Source organism: Haemaphysalis longicornis, unplaced genomic scaffold, assembly GCF_048455015.1.
Source record: "Haemaphysalis longicornis isolate Haplotype H1 unplaced genomic scaffold, Haemaphysalis longicornis Haplotype H1 scaffold_14, whole genome shotgun sequence".
Lineage (NCBI taxonomy): Eukaryota > Metazoa > Arthropoda > Arachnida > Ixodida > Ixodidae > Haemaphysalis > Haemaphysalis longicornis.
In genome coordinates this window covers 23426985-23445673 of record NW_027526245.1, presented here as the reverse complement: position 1 = coordinate 23445673, position 18689 = coordinate 23426985, and the positions used below count along the sequence as shown (strand labels likewise).

Below are 18689 nucleotides of genomic sequence, written 5' to 3'. Positions count from 1 at the left end.
CTCTGGACATGACACTGATATGGTTAGGTTGGACAGATTGACGTTAAACAGACTGAGTACGGTTCAGAAAATATGCTTCAGTCTAATGGCCCTGCCTATCTGGAAGCCCAATTTCTTTTAATTTGTTACGCCCCTTGTTTGTTTTTCCCCCCTCAATTTGGTTGGCTGCGTCAGCCTTCCCAGCTTATCTGGTGTGCGAGGTGCAGGGGGCTAGCGCCGGGTGGTAGGGTAGTGCAGATGCTGTGAAGGGGAGGGGGCAAAGAGTAGGCATTCCTTTTTTTTTTTAACTTCGTGTTTTAGTATAGTTTTGCAAATTACGTGAGAATGTGCTAGTGTGGTAGTTTAAATAAGTTCTTGGCTTTCGTATCGTGCGAGGCCGTCCACAAGGCCGGCATTTACCCCGTACTCTGATCATACGACACGTTCGCTGAGTACCTGGAAAGTTGTATTATAGTATTGGGGTTCTGAGGGAAATCTGGTGCCGGTGTCTGAATGGGCTGTGCCTCAGCTGGCGTGCCGTCATGTACTGTGGACAACCGTTCCACTGTTACTTTGCATGGCTCGCCAAGCTGAGCCAACAAGCGTGTGGCTGCAGGAGAACAACCATGTGATGTAAAACATTGTTTTGCCTTTGTTTTATCAATAGAATATGGTGGAGGTACGGAAGATGTATTTGTCGGCAATAATGTAGGAGCTTCGTGCAAGATGGACGAGGAAGGAAGTGTCCCCCCTTTTTGTCGATTTTAGCTTGCGGTGTGAAAAGAAGCCGTGTGGCCAGCCAAGGTTGCTGGCTCCTGTGGTGGTGCACGATTTCAGCGGCACAGTTCCCTCTAGCGTGTGCTGGTGTGACACTGTTTCAGCGGAGGAGGGCGTGGGCGGCGGGGGCAACGGCAGCAGCGGCAGTGGCGGCGGCCTGCGTCCCGTAGGTGCGGCCCTGCGGCAGCACGTGGCCGACCTGGAGGAGCCCAGCTTCATCTACCGGCCGCTCTGCTCCGACCAGAAACGCGCTCAGGTCAGTTGGGGGCATGCGCCTTTGGAGTGCAGCAGTGCCGGCAGACTTGCCAGGTGCAGCGCGGGATTGAAGGGGGCCATAACGACAGGCCAGTCGTCATGCACTTAAAGGGGCACTGACACAAAACTTTTGCATCTTGTTTTTTTTTGTTGCGATAAGTAGCTAGTGACCTACTTATAACCTGTAGAAACCTCATTTGCCTCAGCGTGCAACGGTTGTTTAATTAGAGGCATTTTAAATGCGGCCAGTCGCAGTTTCGGTTTCAGCGAGTGCCACGAAACGATGGATTTTGTGGATTTTGTGTGCACAAAGCTGGCCACGTGACCGTCGGAGGGATATCACAGAGCAGAGCCGCCGTAGCACTGTCGAATCCGCATCGACGGCAGTTTCTGCGAATGCCCCCATGTACTGATCTCGTGAGGCGCTTAATTAAAAAGCGACCGTGGATGTGACGCAGGCGCTGCGAGTGCAAATGCTACCGCGGCTAACGAACGACGCGCGACGCTCGAGACGGTGGGTGGCAAGACGCGCGCTGGGAGCAGCCGGCCGGTCTGCCTACAGGTCCGCCTACAGATGTGTTCGGCTTAGCACTGCGGCGGATATTCGAGTGCCGCTCTCGTAAGTGGTGCAGATGACAATTTTTAATGCAACCCGTCATCGCATCATTAACTCCTTTCTCATGTAAGCCACCATGGTCGGGACTTGGGGACAATTTCGTGCAGCGGTAACAAGCTATCACTCGAGCTACCTGCGCCGGCCTGGGCCACTTCGCGGCCATGGCCGCCGCCTGCACAGCGACCGTGCGGCTAGCTCAGTGGGCTTTTCGTGCCTCCGGCGCATTTTCACATCCAATGGTAATAAACAGTAATAGAAACAGAGTGCCTGGAATCGCTGTAGAACTTTGTTCGCGGCCAGCTGCCCCATGAGCTGACGAAATCACGGCGCCTCCGCTGCCAACGATCGGGTTGTTCGTTCTCGAGAGCAGAAGCTCCGCCCTCCAGCCCTCCGATTAGAGCGGCGAGCCGGCGAATAACGCCGGCAGTGCGGAAGCGGCCAACACAAACTCGTGACGTGTTTGGATATTGTTTATTTACACGATATCCTCGGGATGTCGATTGCGCGTGGTCCTCTGCTGGCAGGTCGGTTGCGTATCGCACACTTTAAAATTGATTTTAAATGTGTTCTAGGCTGTATTCGCCGCTGATATTTTGCAGGTGATGTATATGTGTTCCCACCAATCTATCTCCGAAGTTATCTCGCCTTGAAAATTTTGTGTCAGTGCCCCTTTAAGGGGGGACGCGGCTTTCAACTTCGGAAAAATGACCAAAACATCGTTTTTTTGAAACCCACATATTCGGCTTCTATGTTTCCTATTCTGTGCGTCTGCAAAGTTTTTACGCTGAAAAGCGTCGCAAAGTGGCATAAAAAAATACTTTTGTCAGGCGCGGTGACAAACTATCAGCGCAAAAGGGCGAAAAAACAAAAAAAAAAAAAGGGCAATTTTCGGAGCGCTCTATCTCCACAACGGTGCCACCGGGCGCGGCCATTTTGATATGGTTAGATCGGCCGAGCGATCGTCTTTCCGGTTCCGCTCTTTCCGGTTCCGCTCGTCTCTTGTATCTTCGTTCATTCACAAACGCACAAACGGCAGAAAAGAAACGACGCACAAACGAAGCTAGAAATAGATGCTGAAGCGCTATTGGTCCTCCTGTCGAGGCGCAGAACAGCGACCCTCCTGATTGGATCTCGCGGGCGCAACGCAAGATGGCGGCCGCCTGAGCTGCGTAGCGAGCGGATTGAGTTCATTTTCGCCGCTTCGCTCGGCCGAGTTTCTGTTCAATCTGTGGTATTCAACACGCACGTTATCGCGATGGGAATGCCAGAGATAACGAGCCAGATTACGGAAAGTTGTGTGGCTCGAAAGGCGGAGGTCATCGAACGCTTCGTGGTGCGCGTGACTCTACCGTCGCCAGACCTTGGAGGGTGACGCGATGTGCGCGCTTGCGAAAGCGGTTCGTGAAGTGAACTTTTAGCCGGATTTGCGATGTTTACACGCTTAGTTATTGCTGTGTTTTGACTGTGGGCTCGCTAGCCTTGATAAAGAAACGGTCGACGCGTCAAACGCTGCGGCGCGCACGGCATAGCCGACGCGCATTGGAGCATCACATGACTGGGCAACCGGTTACGATTGAACGCCGGTAGTTGTAATTAATGCCTGCGACGTTAGATTTAATCTTAAAAGCGACCTGACCAGCTATATCAGGTATAATCAAAGTTCGATATGTCGCGGTAAGCGTGCGCTGCGATGCGCGCGAGCCATATCGCCTTTCTTGCGCTACGTTTCCCGCGCACTTGTAATTTTCATGCAAACAGGTTTGAGTTAATAATATAGGAATAAAAATATGCTCTCTGCGTTAAAAATGTACGTTACTGTGGCAGCATTTAACAGTGATTTTTTTTAGGGAAATTATTGATACCATTGCTTAGGGCATACTGGCTGTGCTGCGAGAAATACCATATTTACACGATTGTAAGACGACCCTTTTTTTCAAATTTGACAATCCGATGTTGGGGGGTCGTCTTAGAATCGAAATCGAACCATGTACCGCTTGCAACGACAAGAGAGACAAGAAATCAGGGGTGCTTCGAGGTGTGAACGGCTTTGCACGCTCATTTCATACATTCTGGCGTCAATAAAAATGATGCACCTTTTGTAAGTTGGACCTAGAGCGACTAAACTCCCACTATCGTGTTCGGAAGTGTACTAAGCAACGAGATATGATAGTGGCTACGTTTGCACCGTGCATTGAATAAAGGGATTCGCTAATACTCATTTTGTTTATTAGAGACCCCGACGATAAAGCCGGTCGTGTTAGAGACGAACAAAATGCTTCGTGAAAGCGAGTAACGCGCTCACGGAAATTGCGAGCGGCTGCTTCCGTCAGCCGCCATGTTGTTTTAATCACGATCGCGCGTGGCTGCTGCCGATTGCTTCGATTGTCATCTCGAATAGTTTCCCGCTCAACCCAAAGCGCATAGTTTTCCGCGTGCTTATACAAAAGCTTTTCTTTTGTTAGCATCTACTGCGCGCATTACGAGTGCCTTTATGAAGAGCGCACGGCTCTTGAGGGAGCACCGATAATCGATGGAAGAGCCGCCGTAGGGGGGTATTGGTAGTTGACGGAAGAGCTTCTCTTTGTGATACAATTTTCTAAGCGGGCGCGTCATTTCGTCAGGAAGCCGCGAACTTACGCCAAGCGGGCGTGTGAGGAGAGCCTCCCTGGCTACTGTGTGCGGGTGGGTCCTCTCCGCATGGGCGGCCGTACCACGCGATGCCGTGGTGCGGTCGTTCGCGAAGTGTGGACTCGCACTTGACGACGACGTGCTGTGGGACTGCAGCAGCAATGACGGCAGCAGCACCAGCGAGGACGACTCCAGCGACGATGAGTAATCCTCCGCAACCACGTGAATAAATTTCCCTTCTGCAAAATGCGCACGTTTTTTTTTTTTTTTTTGAGATGCGATTTTGGGGGGGTCGTCTTACATTCGAGTCGTCTTACAATCGTGTAAATACGGTATTGGATGCCTTGAATGTCAAAAGGAGTAAAAAAATATGCTCTTGCATTGAAGTTGGGAGTTATGCAGAATACTCTACCAAGCTTCAAAGTAGCTCATTTTCATCCTTGTGGTATGCAAACTTTTGGCAATGAACAACTGCACGTATGAGTACTAAGTTGCTATGCCAGGCAAGATAAAACATAAAAAAGCCAAAAATGTTCAAATTTAAGTAAAAAAAATGCTTAACTTGTTGCCATGGTGACAACACTGCAAAAGGAGGTTGTCCAGTGCGATACAGCCAACCAGCTAACCTACTTTGCATTGAAAGCCCATTGAAACCCATCTTCCCCTCCGTTTGGTTTGCAAAGGGGGTATGTACTCTTCACGGAGGAGCTGAAAATGATGTTTTCTGGAAAGAGAAAGGCTGTAAAAGGCACTCCAATTTCAAGGCAAGGCCTTCCAGAAGCCCCATGTTCAAAAGGACATGAAAGGCTGCAACCGTGGCGACTTTTGATAAGTGAAATCTATGTTGCAACTTCGGAAGCCGTTTTCTCAAAACAGTTTTTTTTGCCACCTATGTCGCTTGTACCAGGGATTTCTTCGTGACCACTGGGTCTATTTTGATTCCGTTTCTTGCATTACATTCCTTGATGAACAGTTCAGGTCGTGACACTTTTGGTTTTCCAGATTTGTTTTTTTGTGACTTTTTTATTCAAATAGTCGTTCACAATCAACATGCCTGTTGCACATTAACCTCTAAAAAAATGAAAACTAAAAAATATTGTTTTGTAAAAAAAAATTCTAAAACTGTCACGACCTCGCCCATTCATTTGGGAATGCAAAGCACTTCGAACAAGTTTTCTATTGTGTTTTATAAGTCGCTCAAGCTCGGTACAAGCGGAACAGAAAGAAAATTTCATAAATAAAAAAAGTTATCAAAATATCATCTTGAAATTTTGATGGTGTTGTCACAGAAGCATTTCCAGTTGCTGTGCCAATTTTCATCAAAATCCACTCAGAAATAAAAAAGTTGATTTTGAAAGCCACGTCCCCCCTTAAGGCTTGGCACGATGAGGAGAGAAAACAGAAAGCTCACAAACATTGAGCAAGGAGGGGGGCCAACTTTTTGCCAGTTCATTGCCAGAAACACGAATGAGAAGGTGGAGTGGTTGGCATTGTGCTGATACGGTTGAACACACGTGAAGCAGTTGAAATAGCCTGTTTGTCTTTTTCAAATTTCTACCAAAATGGGCATGGACAGAGGGTGCCAGTGTACTTACCACTTGTTAGCACTCATTCGCAGCAGGTTTGGAAGTACGCAGGGGCTTCTTTCTCCTCTGTTTCTAGTATGGGATAATATAATGTGTTGTAGCAACAAAACACGCATGAAGCCTGGCAGCCGCACCCTCTAGCTGCACTTGCTTCACAACCCTCTGCTTGTGGTTCAGGGTGCCACAAATGACAACTGGTGAATTCTATTTTTTAACTGCTGCACTGCACCTGTCCCTGCACACACTTTCATGCCTAGTATGGCTCTATAAAAAGCACTGAGACCACATTTAATGCAGCTGCAAGTTTGGTTCACTTTAGAAGACTAATTTGTCTCGATGACAACGATAGCAGTCTCATTGCAAGCTTCACACAAATAACCATTGTATCACTTTAGTGCTAATGTGCAGTTGTGACGTGGATAAAGATGTTTCAGTGCTGGTTCACAATACGTCCCTCCTGCCCATATTACGGCACTGTGGCAGGAAATCTGAACAGTCTTTAGCATTTCTTGCATTTTTTGCTTGGGAAAGCGTCTTTTGTGGCTGGAGCTGAGTAAGCATTGCAAAATCCACTAAGACAAAATCTGTGCCGGATTCTTCCTCTGAGTGCGCCAAATCCACTTCAAGGAGGTCGAATTTCCGCTGCGTTGCTGACTTGGTCTCCATTCCGCGCTTGACCTCGTCCGCGTGTTCCGTACGCGCGGCGATCTCCTCCGCCGTGTAATACCTCGTGTCAAGCCGGCAGGACGTGCTTGGACCAGGTATGGATTCCGGAGGTGGTTGGTCAGGCGATGGGGCAGGCGAGGCAATACGAGGCGGCGAACGATTCTCATCCGGCGGAGTCGAGCGGCCCGAAGTCGCACCACGCGACCTTGGAATAGGCGGACGATGCTTTCGCTTCCCGTGCGCATGACGGGTCGTCTTCTTCAAACGTACGTCTCCTGGCATCATTCACGAAAGTACGCGATGGAAGAATTAAAAGAAACTGTAAAAAAAAAAACTGCTCTAAGCGAGCGCTGCGCCAGAAGAGCGGACTCCGTCAGACGTGCGTAGCAGACGCCATGATGGCGACCGCCATGACAGCAGTCACGCCGACCAATGGGAGGGGTCGTATGGCGAACTCAAACCGCGCGCGCCCGCTCTAGCCAATCGGCGGCCGAGAAGGTGCCTTCGGAAAACTGGCAAGGGCGGTCGTTCTACTCAAGCGACGCCATTTTGAGATATCGCAAAATGCGCACAAAGAAACAAGCTTCAAAACAAGACCAATATGGCGGCGATCGGTCGGCTGCTTCGCCCGCGGGGCGCGCGGGAATTTGAAGCAACTTTTGCCCAATTCGGGGCATTTCGTGGCCCTCGAGGCGTTTTAAAACATGATTTTAGAGTATTTCCCGATGGAATTTCGCGTTGATATTTTGAAGGCAGGTGCTTGAAGGTACAATAATTCCAAAAATTGGATTTTCTCAAAATCGATATTTTGGCCATTTTTGACCATTCTAAGACCCGCGTCCCCCCTTAAGGGGGGACGTGGCTTTCAAAATCAACTTTTTTATTTCTGAGTGGATTTTGATGAAAATTGGCACAGCAAGTGGAAATGCTTCTGTGATAACACTATAAAAATTTCCAAGTAATATTTTGATAACTTTTTATTTATTAAATTTTCTTTCTGTTCCGCTTGTACCGAGCTTGAGCGACTTATAAAACACGATAGAAAACTTGTTCGAAGTGCTTTGCATTCCCAAATGAATGGGCGAGGTCGTGACAGTTTTAGAATTTTTTTTTTACAAAGCAATATCTTTTAGTTTTCATTTTTTTAGAGGTTAATGTGCAACAGGCATGTCGACTGTGAACGACTATTTGAATAAAAAAGTCACAAAAAACAAATCTGGAAAACCAAAAGTGTCACGACCTGAACTGTTCATCAAGGAATGTAATGCAAGAAACGGAATCAAAATAGACCCAGTGGTCACGAAGAAATCCCTGGTACAAGCGACATAGGTGGCAAAAAAAACTGTTTTGAGAAAACGGCTTCCGAAGTTGCAACATAGGTTTCACTTATCAAAAGTCGCCACGGTTGCAGCCTTTCATGTCCTTTTGAACATGGGGCTTCTGGAAGGCCTTGCCTTGAAATTGGAGTGCCTTTTACAGCCTTTCTCTTTCCAGAAAACATCATTTTCAGCTCCTCCGTGAAGAGTACATACCCCCTTTGCAAACCAAATGGAGGGGAAGATGGGTTTCAATGGGCTTTCAATGCAAAGTAGGTTAGCTGGTTGGCTGTATCGCACTGGACAACCTCCTTTTGCAGTGTTGTCACCATGGCACCAAGTTTAGCATTTTTTTTACTTAAACTTGAACATTTTTGGCTTTTTTTATGTTTTATCTTGCCTGGCACAGCAACTTAGTACTCATACGTGCAGGTGTTCATTGCCAAAAGTTTGCATACCACAAGGATGAAAATGAGCTACTTTGAAGCTTGGTAGAGTATTCTGCACAACTCCCAACTTCAATGCAAGAGCATATTTTTTTACTACTTTTGACATTCAAGGCATCCAATATTTCTCGCAGCACAGCCAGTATGCCCTAAGCAATGGTATCAATAATTTCCCTAAAAAAATTACTGTTAAATGCTGCCACAGTAACGTACATTTTTAATGCAGAGAGCATATTTTTATTCCTATATTACTAACTCAAACCTGTTTGCATGAAAATTACAAGTGCACGGGAAACGTAGCGCAAGAAAGGCGATATGGCTCGCGCGCATCGCAGCGCACGCTTACCGCGACATATCGAACTTTGATTATACCTGATGTGGCTGGTCAGGTCGCTTTTAAGATTAAATCTAACGTCGTAGGCATTAATTACAACTACTGGCGTTCAATCGTAACCGGTTGCCCAGTCATGTGATGCTCCAATGCGCGTCGGCTATGCCGTGAGCGCCGCAGCGTTTGACGCGTCGACCGTTTCTTTCTCAAGGCTAGCGAGCCCACAGTCAAAACACAGCAATAACTAAGCGTGTAAACATCGTAAATCCGACTAAAAGTTCACTTCACGAACCGCTATCGCAAGCGCGCACACCGCGTCACTCTCCAAGGTCTGGCGACGGTAGAGTCACGCGCACCACGAAGCGTTCGATGACCTCCGCCTTTCGAGCCACACAACTTCCCGTAATCTGGCTCGTTATCTCTGGCATTCCCATCGTGATAACGTGCGTGTTTAATACCACAGATTGAACAGAAACTCGGCCGAGCGAAGCGGCGAAAATGAACTCAATCCGCTCGCTACGCAGCTCAGGCGGCCGCCATCTTGCGTTGCGCCCGCGACATCCAATCAGGAAGGGTCGTTGTTATGCGCCCCGACCGGAGGACCAATAGCGCTTCAGCATCTATTTCTACCTTCGTTTGTGCGTCGTTTCTTTTCTGCCGTTTGTGCGTTTGTGAATGAACGAAGATACAAGAGACGAGCGGAACCGGAAAGACGATCGCTCGGCCGATCTAACCATATCAAAATGGCCGCGCCCGGTGGCACCGTTGCGGAGATAGAGCGCTCCGAAAATTGCCGTTTTTTCGCCCTTTTGCGCTGATAGTTTGTCACCGCGCCTGACAAAAGTATTTTTTTATGCCACTTTGCGACGCTTTTCAGCGTAAAAACTTTGCAGACGCACAGAATAGGAAACATGGAAGCCGAATATGTGGGTTTCAAAAAAACGATCTTTTGGTCATTTTTCCGAAGTTGAAAGCCGCGTCCCCCCTTAACGAGTGTCAAATGGCAGTCACAGCAGCAGCAGCCACGTGTGGTGTGCCCGTGCCACTGTGAGGATCCCTCGATGCAAAAGTGCGCAGTTGTGCGGTTGTGTCAGTCGGATGTCTCCCTGCTTGTGAGGCTAAACAAGCAAAACAATGCACTCCCACCATTCTCTCTCTCTCCATTGGGGGGACCCTATGTGTAGCGAACGAGCCTCCTCGCATTCTTTTCTATTCCTCTTTCGCCACCTACATGTGTGCTCGCAAGTTTCCGTCTTGCTTGTACTTTCTCTTTCGTTTGAGCAGCATTGGTGGCAGCACCCGTGTGGTAAGGCAGAGCGTTCATAGAGTGTGGAAACGGTGGCTGTTGCACCTGTTTGCAACTGGTTCTTGTGCTGATGCATTGCTCGCCCATTGCCCTTGCGAAGAGCTTTCGTGTTAATCAAGCACCGGTTTGTTTCTTCTGTTGCGTTAGGTCAGCAGCAAAGTGGGCACTCGTTCTTTTGTGCACTGGTGATCGTCCTGTATAAGATACGGTGCCATGATAAGCTGTCTGGCCACAGGGAGAAAAATAAAACACCCGCATTTCCCCGAAGGGGAGCATGGGGAAGTGCGAATGCACGGGTGATGCTATGAGGGGGAGTTATGTTGAACTGTGTTGGCATTCGCCTGTTAGTTGCATTTAACACCCCCGCGTGATCAAGTGGGGATTCACACACCCCGTTAGTCGTTCTCTGGAAATCTTGGTGAATTAAAGTGTATGTTCGAGGAGATCACACACACACGCAAGTAAAGTGAAACGACAGTATTCTTTATTCAGCACCTCGCGCGAGAGTGAGCGACATCAGGCGAGCGAAGGGGAGAGGAGGCGAGAGCGCGCGACGTCACGTGGCGTACTTCGTCATTGCGCCGTTGGTACACACGCTCCCCTCCGCTCCGCGCCGTTGCTAGGGGCGACGAGGCGCGCGATAACACCTGTGCTGCGGACGGACGGACAGCGGTGGACGCGTGATTCAGGGTCGCTTAAGAAGTGCATTCGCACTTAAAATTCACCCGCATTTCCCCGAAGGGGAGCATGGGGAAGTGGGAATGCACGGGTGATGCGAAAGAATTCTTCTTGGCCAATCGCCCTAAGTGGGTATGTGCTAAAGAAATTAGGAACTCTTCTTGGCCAATCGCCCTAAGTGGGTATGTGGTGCGGACGGACGGACGGCGGTGGACGCGTAATTCAGGGTCGCTTAAGAAGTGCATTCGCACTTAAAACTGTCATTGTCCCTAGTGGTCCTAGTGTCCCCAGTGGTGGCGCTGAAAGGGCTGTCATAGCAGTGCATGAGGCCCATAGTCATGTTTTGTCATTACTAAGGGGTACTGACACAAAATTTTGAAGGCGAGATAACTTGGGAGTTAGATTATGGGAACACACATACATCATGTGCAAAATATCAGGGGCAAATACAGCCTAGAACATGTTTAAAATCAATTTTAAAGTGGGCGTAACGCAACTGAGCAGCCAGCAGAGGTCCTCGCGAGATCGACATCTGTTTGAATGCGGAGTAAATAAACAATATTCAAGCACGTCGTGAGTTTGTGTTGGCCGCTTCCGCACTGTCGTCGTTTCTCACCAGCTCGCCGCTCCAATCAGAGGCTTTAGCTCTTGAGCTACAAATGATCTGGTCATTTGCGGTGGAGGCGCCAGGATTTCGTTGGCTCATCGGGAAGCTGGCCACGGTGTAAGTTCTACGGCCATTCCAGGCTCTCTATTTTTATTGCTTTTTATTACACTGGACACGAAAACATCCGGGGACACGACAGGCGCCCTGCAGGAGCCGCGTATACCACCAGCAACGGTCGCTGTGCGGGCGGCAGCCGCGGCCACGAAGTGGCGCAGGCTGGCACAGGTAGCTTGAATGATAGCTTGTTACCTCTGCACGAAATGGGACTCAAGTTACAAACCAGGCAGCACGTGTGAGAAAGAAGTTAATGATGCTATGGCAAATTGCATTAAAAATCGTCATGTACACTGCTTACGAGAGTGGGAATCAAAAATCCGCCACAGTGTTAAGCCTAACACATCTGTAGGCAGACCTGTAGGCAATCCAGCCCAGTGTGCGTCTCCCCACCCACTGCCTCGAGTGTTGCACGTCATTCTCTAGACGCCGCAGCAATTTGCACTCGCAGCAGGTTTTTAATTAAGTGGCTGTACGTAGGGGCATTAGAAGAAACTACCGCCGACACGGAATCGAGAGTACTGCGGCAGCTCTGCTCTGCGATATCCTTCCTACGGTCACGTGCACAGCTCTGTTTATACGAAATCTAGCCTTTCATGTCACCTGCTGAAACTGAAACTGTGTAAAAATGTCTTTAATTAAACAGCCATTGTACACTGAAGCAAATGAGGTTTCCACACCTTATAAGTAGGTCATTAGCTACTTGTTGCAACAACAAAAAAAAAAACAAGGTGCAAAATTTTTGTCAGTGCTTTTTTAAGGCTGCCTGTTGTTACATTATCAAGGTTAGCAACTATTCATTCATTCATTCATTCAGAGTACCCCTAAAGGCCCTCTAGGCGAGGGTATTACATAGGGGGGAGGGGGGCAAGACAACATTATACAAAAATACTGACAAAAATACAATACGCATTATAACTAGTGATTAGTTGCAACGAAGGGAAGAAACAATAAATACAACCTACAGCCATACCGCGTTGTACAATCGTTAAACAATCAGATAAATTGGGAACATGGCTCGCAAGACCTCAAGAATTTGCTTGACACTTTTGCGCCCATAATATTGGCTGAAAAAGAAAACAATATAACGCAAAAACAAAGAACAGAGAACATAACAAGTGGCAGCGTATGCAGAAATAGCCTGCAGCAAGACCAAGAGCAACGTATGCAAGCTACTGCCACAATTTATGCAAGAGGTAAAAACTACAGAAAAAAAATTCTAGTTAGTGACCGTAGTGTGCAAGAGCTGCAAGAATTTATTGGAATCTTTTTCGGTGGCAACATGTGCTGGCAAGTCATTCCACTCAACAATGGTGCGTGGTATGAATGATTGTGCGAAATGAAGTGAATGACATTGTGGGCGTTTAACTTTATTGGGGTGATCGCGTCGTGGAAAGAGAGCAGAGGGGCTTTCAAAAAAACTTTCACGCAGTGACGGGTGGTTATAAAGCTTGTGAAAAGGTGATAAGCGCGCATGTTTCCGGTGCAGCGCCAAATCAACTAGTTCAGCATGGTTTTTCAAGTTAGTGACGCTGGAAAAGCAAGAATAATCAGAGTAAATAAACTGAGCAGCATGGTTTTGCACGGATTAAATATTTGATACGTGTAGGCTTGATGAGGGTCCCAAATGGCGCTAGCATACTCTAATTTAGGGCGAATTAAAGTGGTGAAAGCAATCTTTTTTAACTGCGACGGAGCCTATTTTAAATTACGTTTTAGCAACCCAAGCGAACGGTTAGTGCTTACAAGAGTAAGTTCGACGTGATGCTGCCATGTTAGATCCTGCTGAAAGTGAAGGCCAAGGTACTTGCAAGAAGATGTGAACTCAAGTGGCGCATTATTCAAGAAGTAATAATTGGGAATACGGTTAGTAGCGTTAGTAAAGGACATAAACTTAGTTTTAGAAACGTTTTGTGACATAAGCCAGGTTGAACACCAGAGGTTAATTTTGTCCAGATCAGATTGCAAGGTTGAACGGTCGGAATCGGAGGAAATGGTTCTATATATTACGCAGTCCTCTGCAAACAGTCTAACTTGAGAAGATACAGAGTTGGGAAGATCATTAACATAGACAAGGAAAAGGAGAGGACCAAGGACGCTACCCTTGGGGACGCCAGAAGTTACCGGAACAGAGGAAGAATTTGCATTCATAGCAAAGGTGAATTGGGACCTGGAGGATAGGAAAGCTTCTATCCATTTAAGAATGTCCGGGTGAAGGTTAAGTTTTGCTAGTTTCAGTATTAATCTGTGGTGAGGAACGCGATCGAAAGCTTTAGCGAAATCCAAAAAAACCGCGTCAACCTGGCATCCGGCATCCATGGATTTGTGAAGATCGTGAACAAAACCGGCAAGTTGGGTGTCGCAGGAATAACCCTTACGAAAACCGTGCTGACAATTAGAAATGATGCTATGTTTTTCCAAATATTTTATGACTTGACTGTGTATGACATGCTCCATGAGTTTACATATGGTATTAGTTAGGGAAATGGGCCTGTAATTCAGCTGGGAAGAGTGGTCACCGGATTTGAAGAAAGGGACAACCTTAGCTGTTAGCCAGTCTTGAGGTTAGCCAGTCTTGAGGTACAGTTCCGGTAGTTAACGATTGTGAAAACAGAGCGCTTAAGAAGGGACTAATGCTCAATGATATGGCTTTAAGGTGGCAGACTGGTCTTAGAGCTATATTTTTTATTTACCAACCAATTTTAATGAAACTGCACTACGTTATAGAGTTTTTTGTGCTGATTTCAAATCTCCTATTAGATTTTTTGTAAGTTGATTATATTTTGAGTTAATTAATGAATAATTGCCATTATTTTGGGACACAGTTACAAAATAACCACTCCATACAGAATGGCAATTACCATGTGGCTAGGCAGACAAATGACTAAAGAATACAACGTAGGAAGAACTTTTTTGATTTAGCTATTTTTGGTTGTTTTACAACACAGTGAACTTCGCTTCTCCCGCGCTCTGCCAGAAATGGCTCGCAGGTGGTGCCAATTGAACACAATATTAATTTTCCAAAGCCTCCATTTGAAAAATTTGTTTCCAACATTGTATTCTCCAGACATCTTGGTATCCGAAGCAAAAAGAATTAAAGTTGTACCTGCTCTGGGTGACAAGATATCTGAGGATGAAATGCTAGCTTTGCATTGGAAGAAAAGTGCCGTTTCACCATCGAATTCTGCGCTGAGCTGCAGAGTGCACTTTAAAATGCTATTATAATAGAACAACAAAATATGGTGCCTTTTGATGAGGAAATTTACAGACTGTTATAAAAATGGCTGTGGAGGCCAAAAATTCCATTTTTGAGAAAACGCTTTTTTTTACCGTTTTTCGGCCCCAAAGACCCAACCCTTAAGGGCAGAGCTGCTAAATCAGGTTTTTTCAAGTGTTTTTACGAGAGGATGTTTCATCCGCTCCCATTTTAAATAGTTCATACGCTACAACAATGCCGGAGATTACTATCAGTGAAGCCGCTATTTTGTGCCTTCTGCAGAAACTGAAAATCTCTACAACAGCCGACAATATTGGCTTTAATAATAAAATCCTTAAGGGGGCAGTTGGGTCTTTGGGGCCGAAAAACGGTAAAAAAAAGCGTTTTCTCAAAAATGGAATTTTTGGCCTCCACAGCCATTTTTATAACAGTCTGTAAATTTCCTCATCAAAAGGCACCATATTTTGTTGTTCTATTATAATAGCATTTTAAAGTGCACTCTGCAGCTCAGCGCAGAATTCGATGGTGAAACGGCACTTTTCTTCCAATGCAAAGCTAGCATTTCATCCTCAGATATCTTGTCACCCAGAGCAGGTACAACTTTAATTCTTTTTGCTTCGGATACCAAGATGTCTGGAGAATACAATGTTGGAAACAAATTTTTCAAATGGAGGCTTTGGAAAATTAATATTGTGTTCAATTGGCACCACCTGCGAGCCATTTCTGGCAGAGCGCGGGAGAAGCGAAGTTCACTGTGTTGTAAAACAACCAAAAATAGCTAAATCAAAAAAGTTCTTCCTACGTTGTATTCTTTAGTCATTTGTCTGCCTAGCCACATGGTAATTGCCATTCTGTATGGAGTGGTTATTTTGTAACTGTGTCCCAAAATAATGGCAATTATTCATTAATTAACTCAAAATATAATCAACTTACAAAAAATCTAATAGGAGATTTGAAATCAGCACAAAAAACTCTATAACGTAGTGCAGTTTCATTAAAATTGGTTGGTAAATAAAAAATATAGCTCTAAGGCCAGTCTGCCACCTTAACTATTGAAACACTTGCCATGCGAGTATGGCACAAAGCCCTTAATTTTCTTTTTTTTACCGTTCTGGGTGGTTTGTCCTTTCTGCTGCCATATTGTTCTTGTTTACGAGCCCCCTCGAGCCTTCCAAGCAGTCTCTGTTAGTGGTGCCAGTGGAAGTGTAGCACCGCTTAGGATTCCCTGTGTATCCCACTGTACTCTGTCTTCTGTAATGGAGCCTGTAAGGCATTTTTAAGGGGAGTTGATGACAAAATGCACATTTGGTTCTTAAAGGAAGTTGCTCTGTCCCGGTAACAGGCATGCCCATTTTACTGCAATCTGCAAGCAACTACTGGAGACACTAAAGGAATGAGAGGAGGCAGTGGCGACAGTGTCAGTGGTGCCACTGCCTAAGACACCGCCACGAAACATGGTGGGCTGGTTGTAATGGAGCTGCAAGTGCTGTTTGATCGCATTTATTTTATTTTTATTTAAAGGGGCACTGACACAAAAATTTTGCATCTTCTTTTTTTTGTTGCGATAAGTAGCTAGTGACCTTCTTATAACCTGTAGAAACCTCATTTGATTCAGCGTGCAACGGTTGTTTAATTAGAGGCATTTTCAATGCGGCCAGTCGCAGTTTCGGTTTCAGCGAGTGCCGCGAAACGATGGATTTTGTGGATTTTGTGTGAACAAAGCTGACCACGTGACAGTCGGAGGGATATCACAGAGCAGAGCCGCTGTAGCACTGTCGAATTCGCATCGACGGCAGCTTCTGCGAATGCCCCCACGTATTGATGTCGTGAGGCGCTTAATTAAAAAGCGACCGTGGATATGACACAGCCGCTGCGAGTGCAAATGCTACCGCGGCTAACGAACGACGCGCGACGCTCGAGACGGTGGGTGGCAAGACGCGCGCTGGGAGCAGCCGGCAGGTCTGCCTACAGGTCCGCCTACAGATGTGTTCGGCTTAGCACTGCGGCGGATATTCGAGTGCCGCTCTCGTAAGTGGTGCACATGACAATTTTTAATGCAACCCGCCATGGCATCATTAACTCCTTTCTCATGTAAGCCACCATGGCTGGGACTAGGGGACAATTTCGTGCAGCGGTAACAAGCTATCACTCGAGCTACCTGCGCCGGCGTGGGCCACTTCGCGGCCGTGGCCGCCGCCTGCACAGCGACCGTGCGGCTAGCTCAGTGGGCTTTTCGTGCCTCCGGCGCATTTTCACATCCAATGGTAATAAACAGTAATAGAAACAGAGTGCCTGGAATCGCTGTAGAACTTTGTTCGCGGCCAGCTGCCCCATGAGCTGACGAAATCACGGCGCCTCCGCTGCCAACGATCGGGTTGTTCGTTCTCGAGAGCAGAAGCTCCGCCCTCCAGCCCTCCGATTAGAGCGGCGAGCCGGCGAATAACGCCGGCAGTGCGGAAGCGGCCAACACAAACTCGTGACGTGTTTGGATGTTCTTTATTTACATAATATCCTCGGGATGTCGATTGCGCGTGGTCCTCTCCTGGCTGCTCGGTTGCGTTTCGCACACTTTAAAATTGATTTTAAATATGTTCTAGGCTGTATTCGCCGCTGATATTTTGCAGATGATGTATATGTGTTCCCACCAATCTATCTCCGAAGTTATCTCGCTTTCAAAATTTTGTGTCAGTGCCCCTTTAAGACATACTGCAGTCCGAAGACCAAGCAGGTGGGCAGGGATTAATTACATAAAAAGAAGCATCAATCTGCACGGTGAATTGCAGCATTATATTACAGTAGAACCTCGTTACAAGAGACTGTTGCAAGAGACAATTGGTTCTAAGAGACATCTCAATGAAGGCGGTTTGGTGGGTTTTCCTATGTTCGCCATGTCAGCAACATTGCATACAAGACACCTTGGTTACAAGAGACGCGTTTTTTGGCTCCTTCGAGTGTCTCTTGCAACGAGGTTCTACTGTAGTTGAATGCTAGCGTGCTGCATTTGACACACTGATATTGTGGTGTTGGCCCCCTGTTGTGTCACTCCTGCCTGTAAAACATCGCTGTGGCGCAGAATGCGAAAGTTGTGCAGTGCTCCCTGTGCTTGCTTTGTGGCTGGGAGTGTTGGGTGAGCGCAGAGCCCTTCTGTGAGGCGTGGCCCCCTGAAAGGAGTGCCTGCCCCTGCCCGTGCCCCACAGGTGGCGGAGCTGGTGCGGCAGGCGGTGCAGGCGTGGCAGGCGGTGCGCCGGGTGCAGCGGCTGAGCGGCCGGCCGGCGCCCCCCGGCTGGCTGTCGGTGTGCGTGGGCCGGCTGAGCGCCCTGGTCTCCCGGGCCCCGCCGGACGAGGCGGCCGAGCGCAGGAGGACCCTGGGCCACCTGCAGGCCGCCGTCCAGGACCTCTGCGCACTCTTCCAGGTGCCGCTCCCTTCCCGGCTGGGGGAGGAGTTGACTGCATGCGCTGCTGTGCCGCAGCCCACCTTTTTGCCCTCCCAAAAGATACCTAACCTTGACGTGATTTGATAAAAATTAGCATGTAAGGACGGGACCAGTGAACGGAGACAACACACAGCACATGCGTCCTTACATGCACATTTTTATCAAATCATGTCAGCACACCAACTAGCCCCTCAGATCACTTTGATGAACCTAACCTTTGTTATTTACAAACGGAATGTGCAGAGTCAACCCAAGAGAACATTTTACAGCAAAAAAAAAAAAAAAAAAAGAATCACGGGTCTTTAGAAAAAGTATTGGCACTGCTGGGGCTCAAACGCGCGGCATTTGTTCCAAAACTCGCAGTTCTGCCCATAGGCTACTGAGCCAGAATGGTGGAGCTCTCTTAGCAGCACCTGCATAGAAGGCATGGAGGTGGAGTGTCAGGTGGCCATGCTGGGTGCACACAGGCCTTGCTTGTACCCACTAGGGAGCGGAATCTCAGCTCTGTGTCTGCGCATCTGTTTCTTCAAAGGTGAAAGCGGAGCTGCCGAATGGAGGCAACCGAAGCCTGTGGCATTTGCCCATACATCCAGCACAGGTGGAAATGCTACGCCATTTGCACCATGCTGCTCCAAAAAGCAGTCTTGCATCTAAACTGCTCCAAAGCAGTGCCATAAAATGAGAGGCAACTATGAGATGATGTTCGATTCCAGTCGCATTGCACAGCGTAAAG

At 47.5% G+C, this 18689-nt stretch overlaps 1 protein-coding gene across 2 annotated transcripts in view; it reads left to right on the top strand.

The window, feature by feature from the left end:
- Window positions 1–18689, top strand: part of LOC144165197 (sphingomyelin phosphodiesterase 4) — a 78227-nt gene that overhangs the window by 46850 nt on the left and 12688 nt on the right. For both annotated transcript variants that reach the window (XM_077695317.1, XM_077695316.1), the window contains exons 13-14: window positions 861–1012; window positions 17720–17935. In XM_077695317.1, the coding sequence (XP_077551443.1) occupies window positions 861–1012; window positions 17720–17935 (368 nt within the window). The remainder of the gene's footprint in view (window positions 1–860; window positions 1013–17719; window positions 17936–18689) is intronic.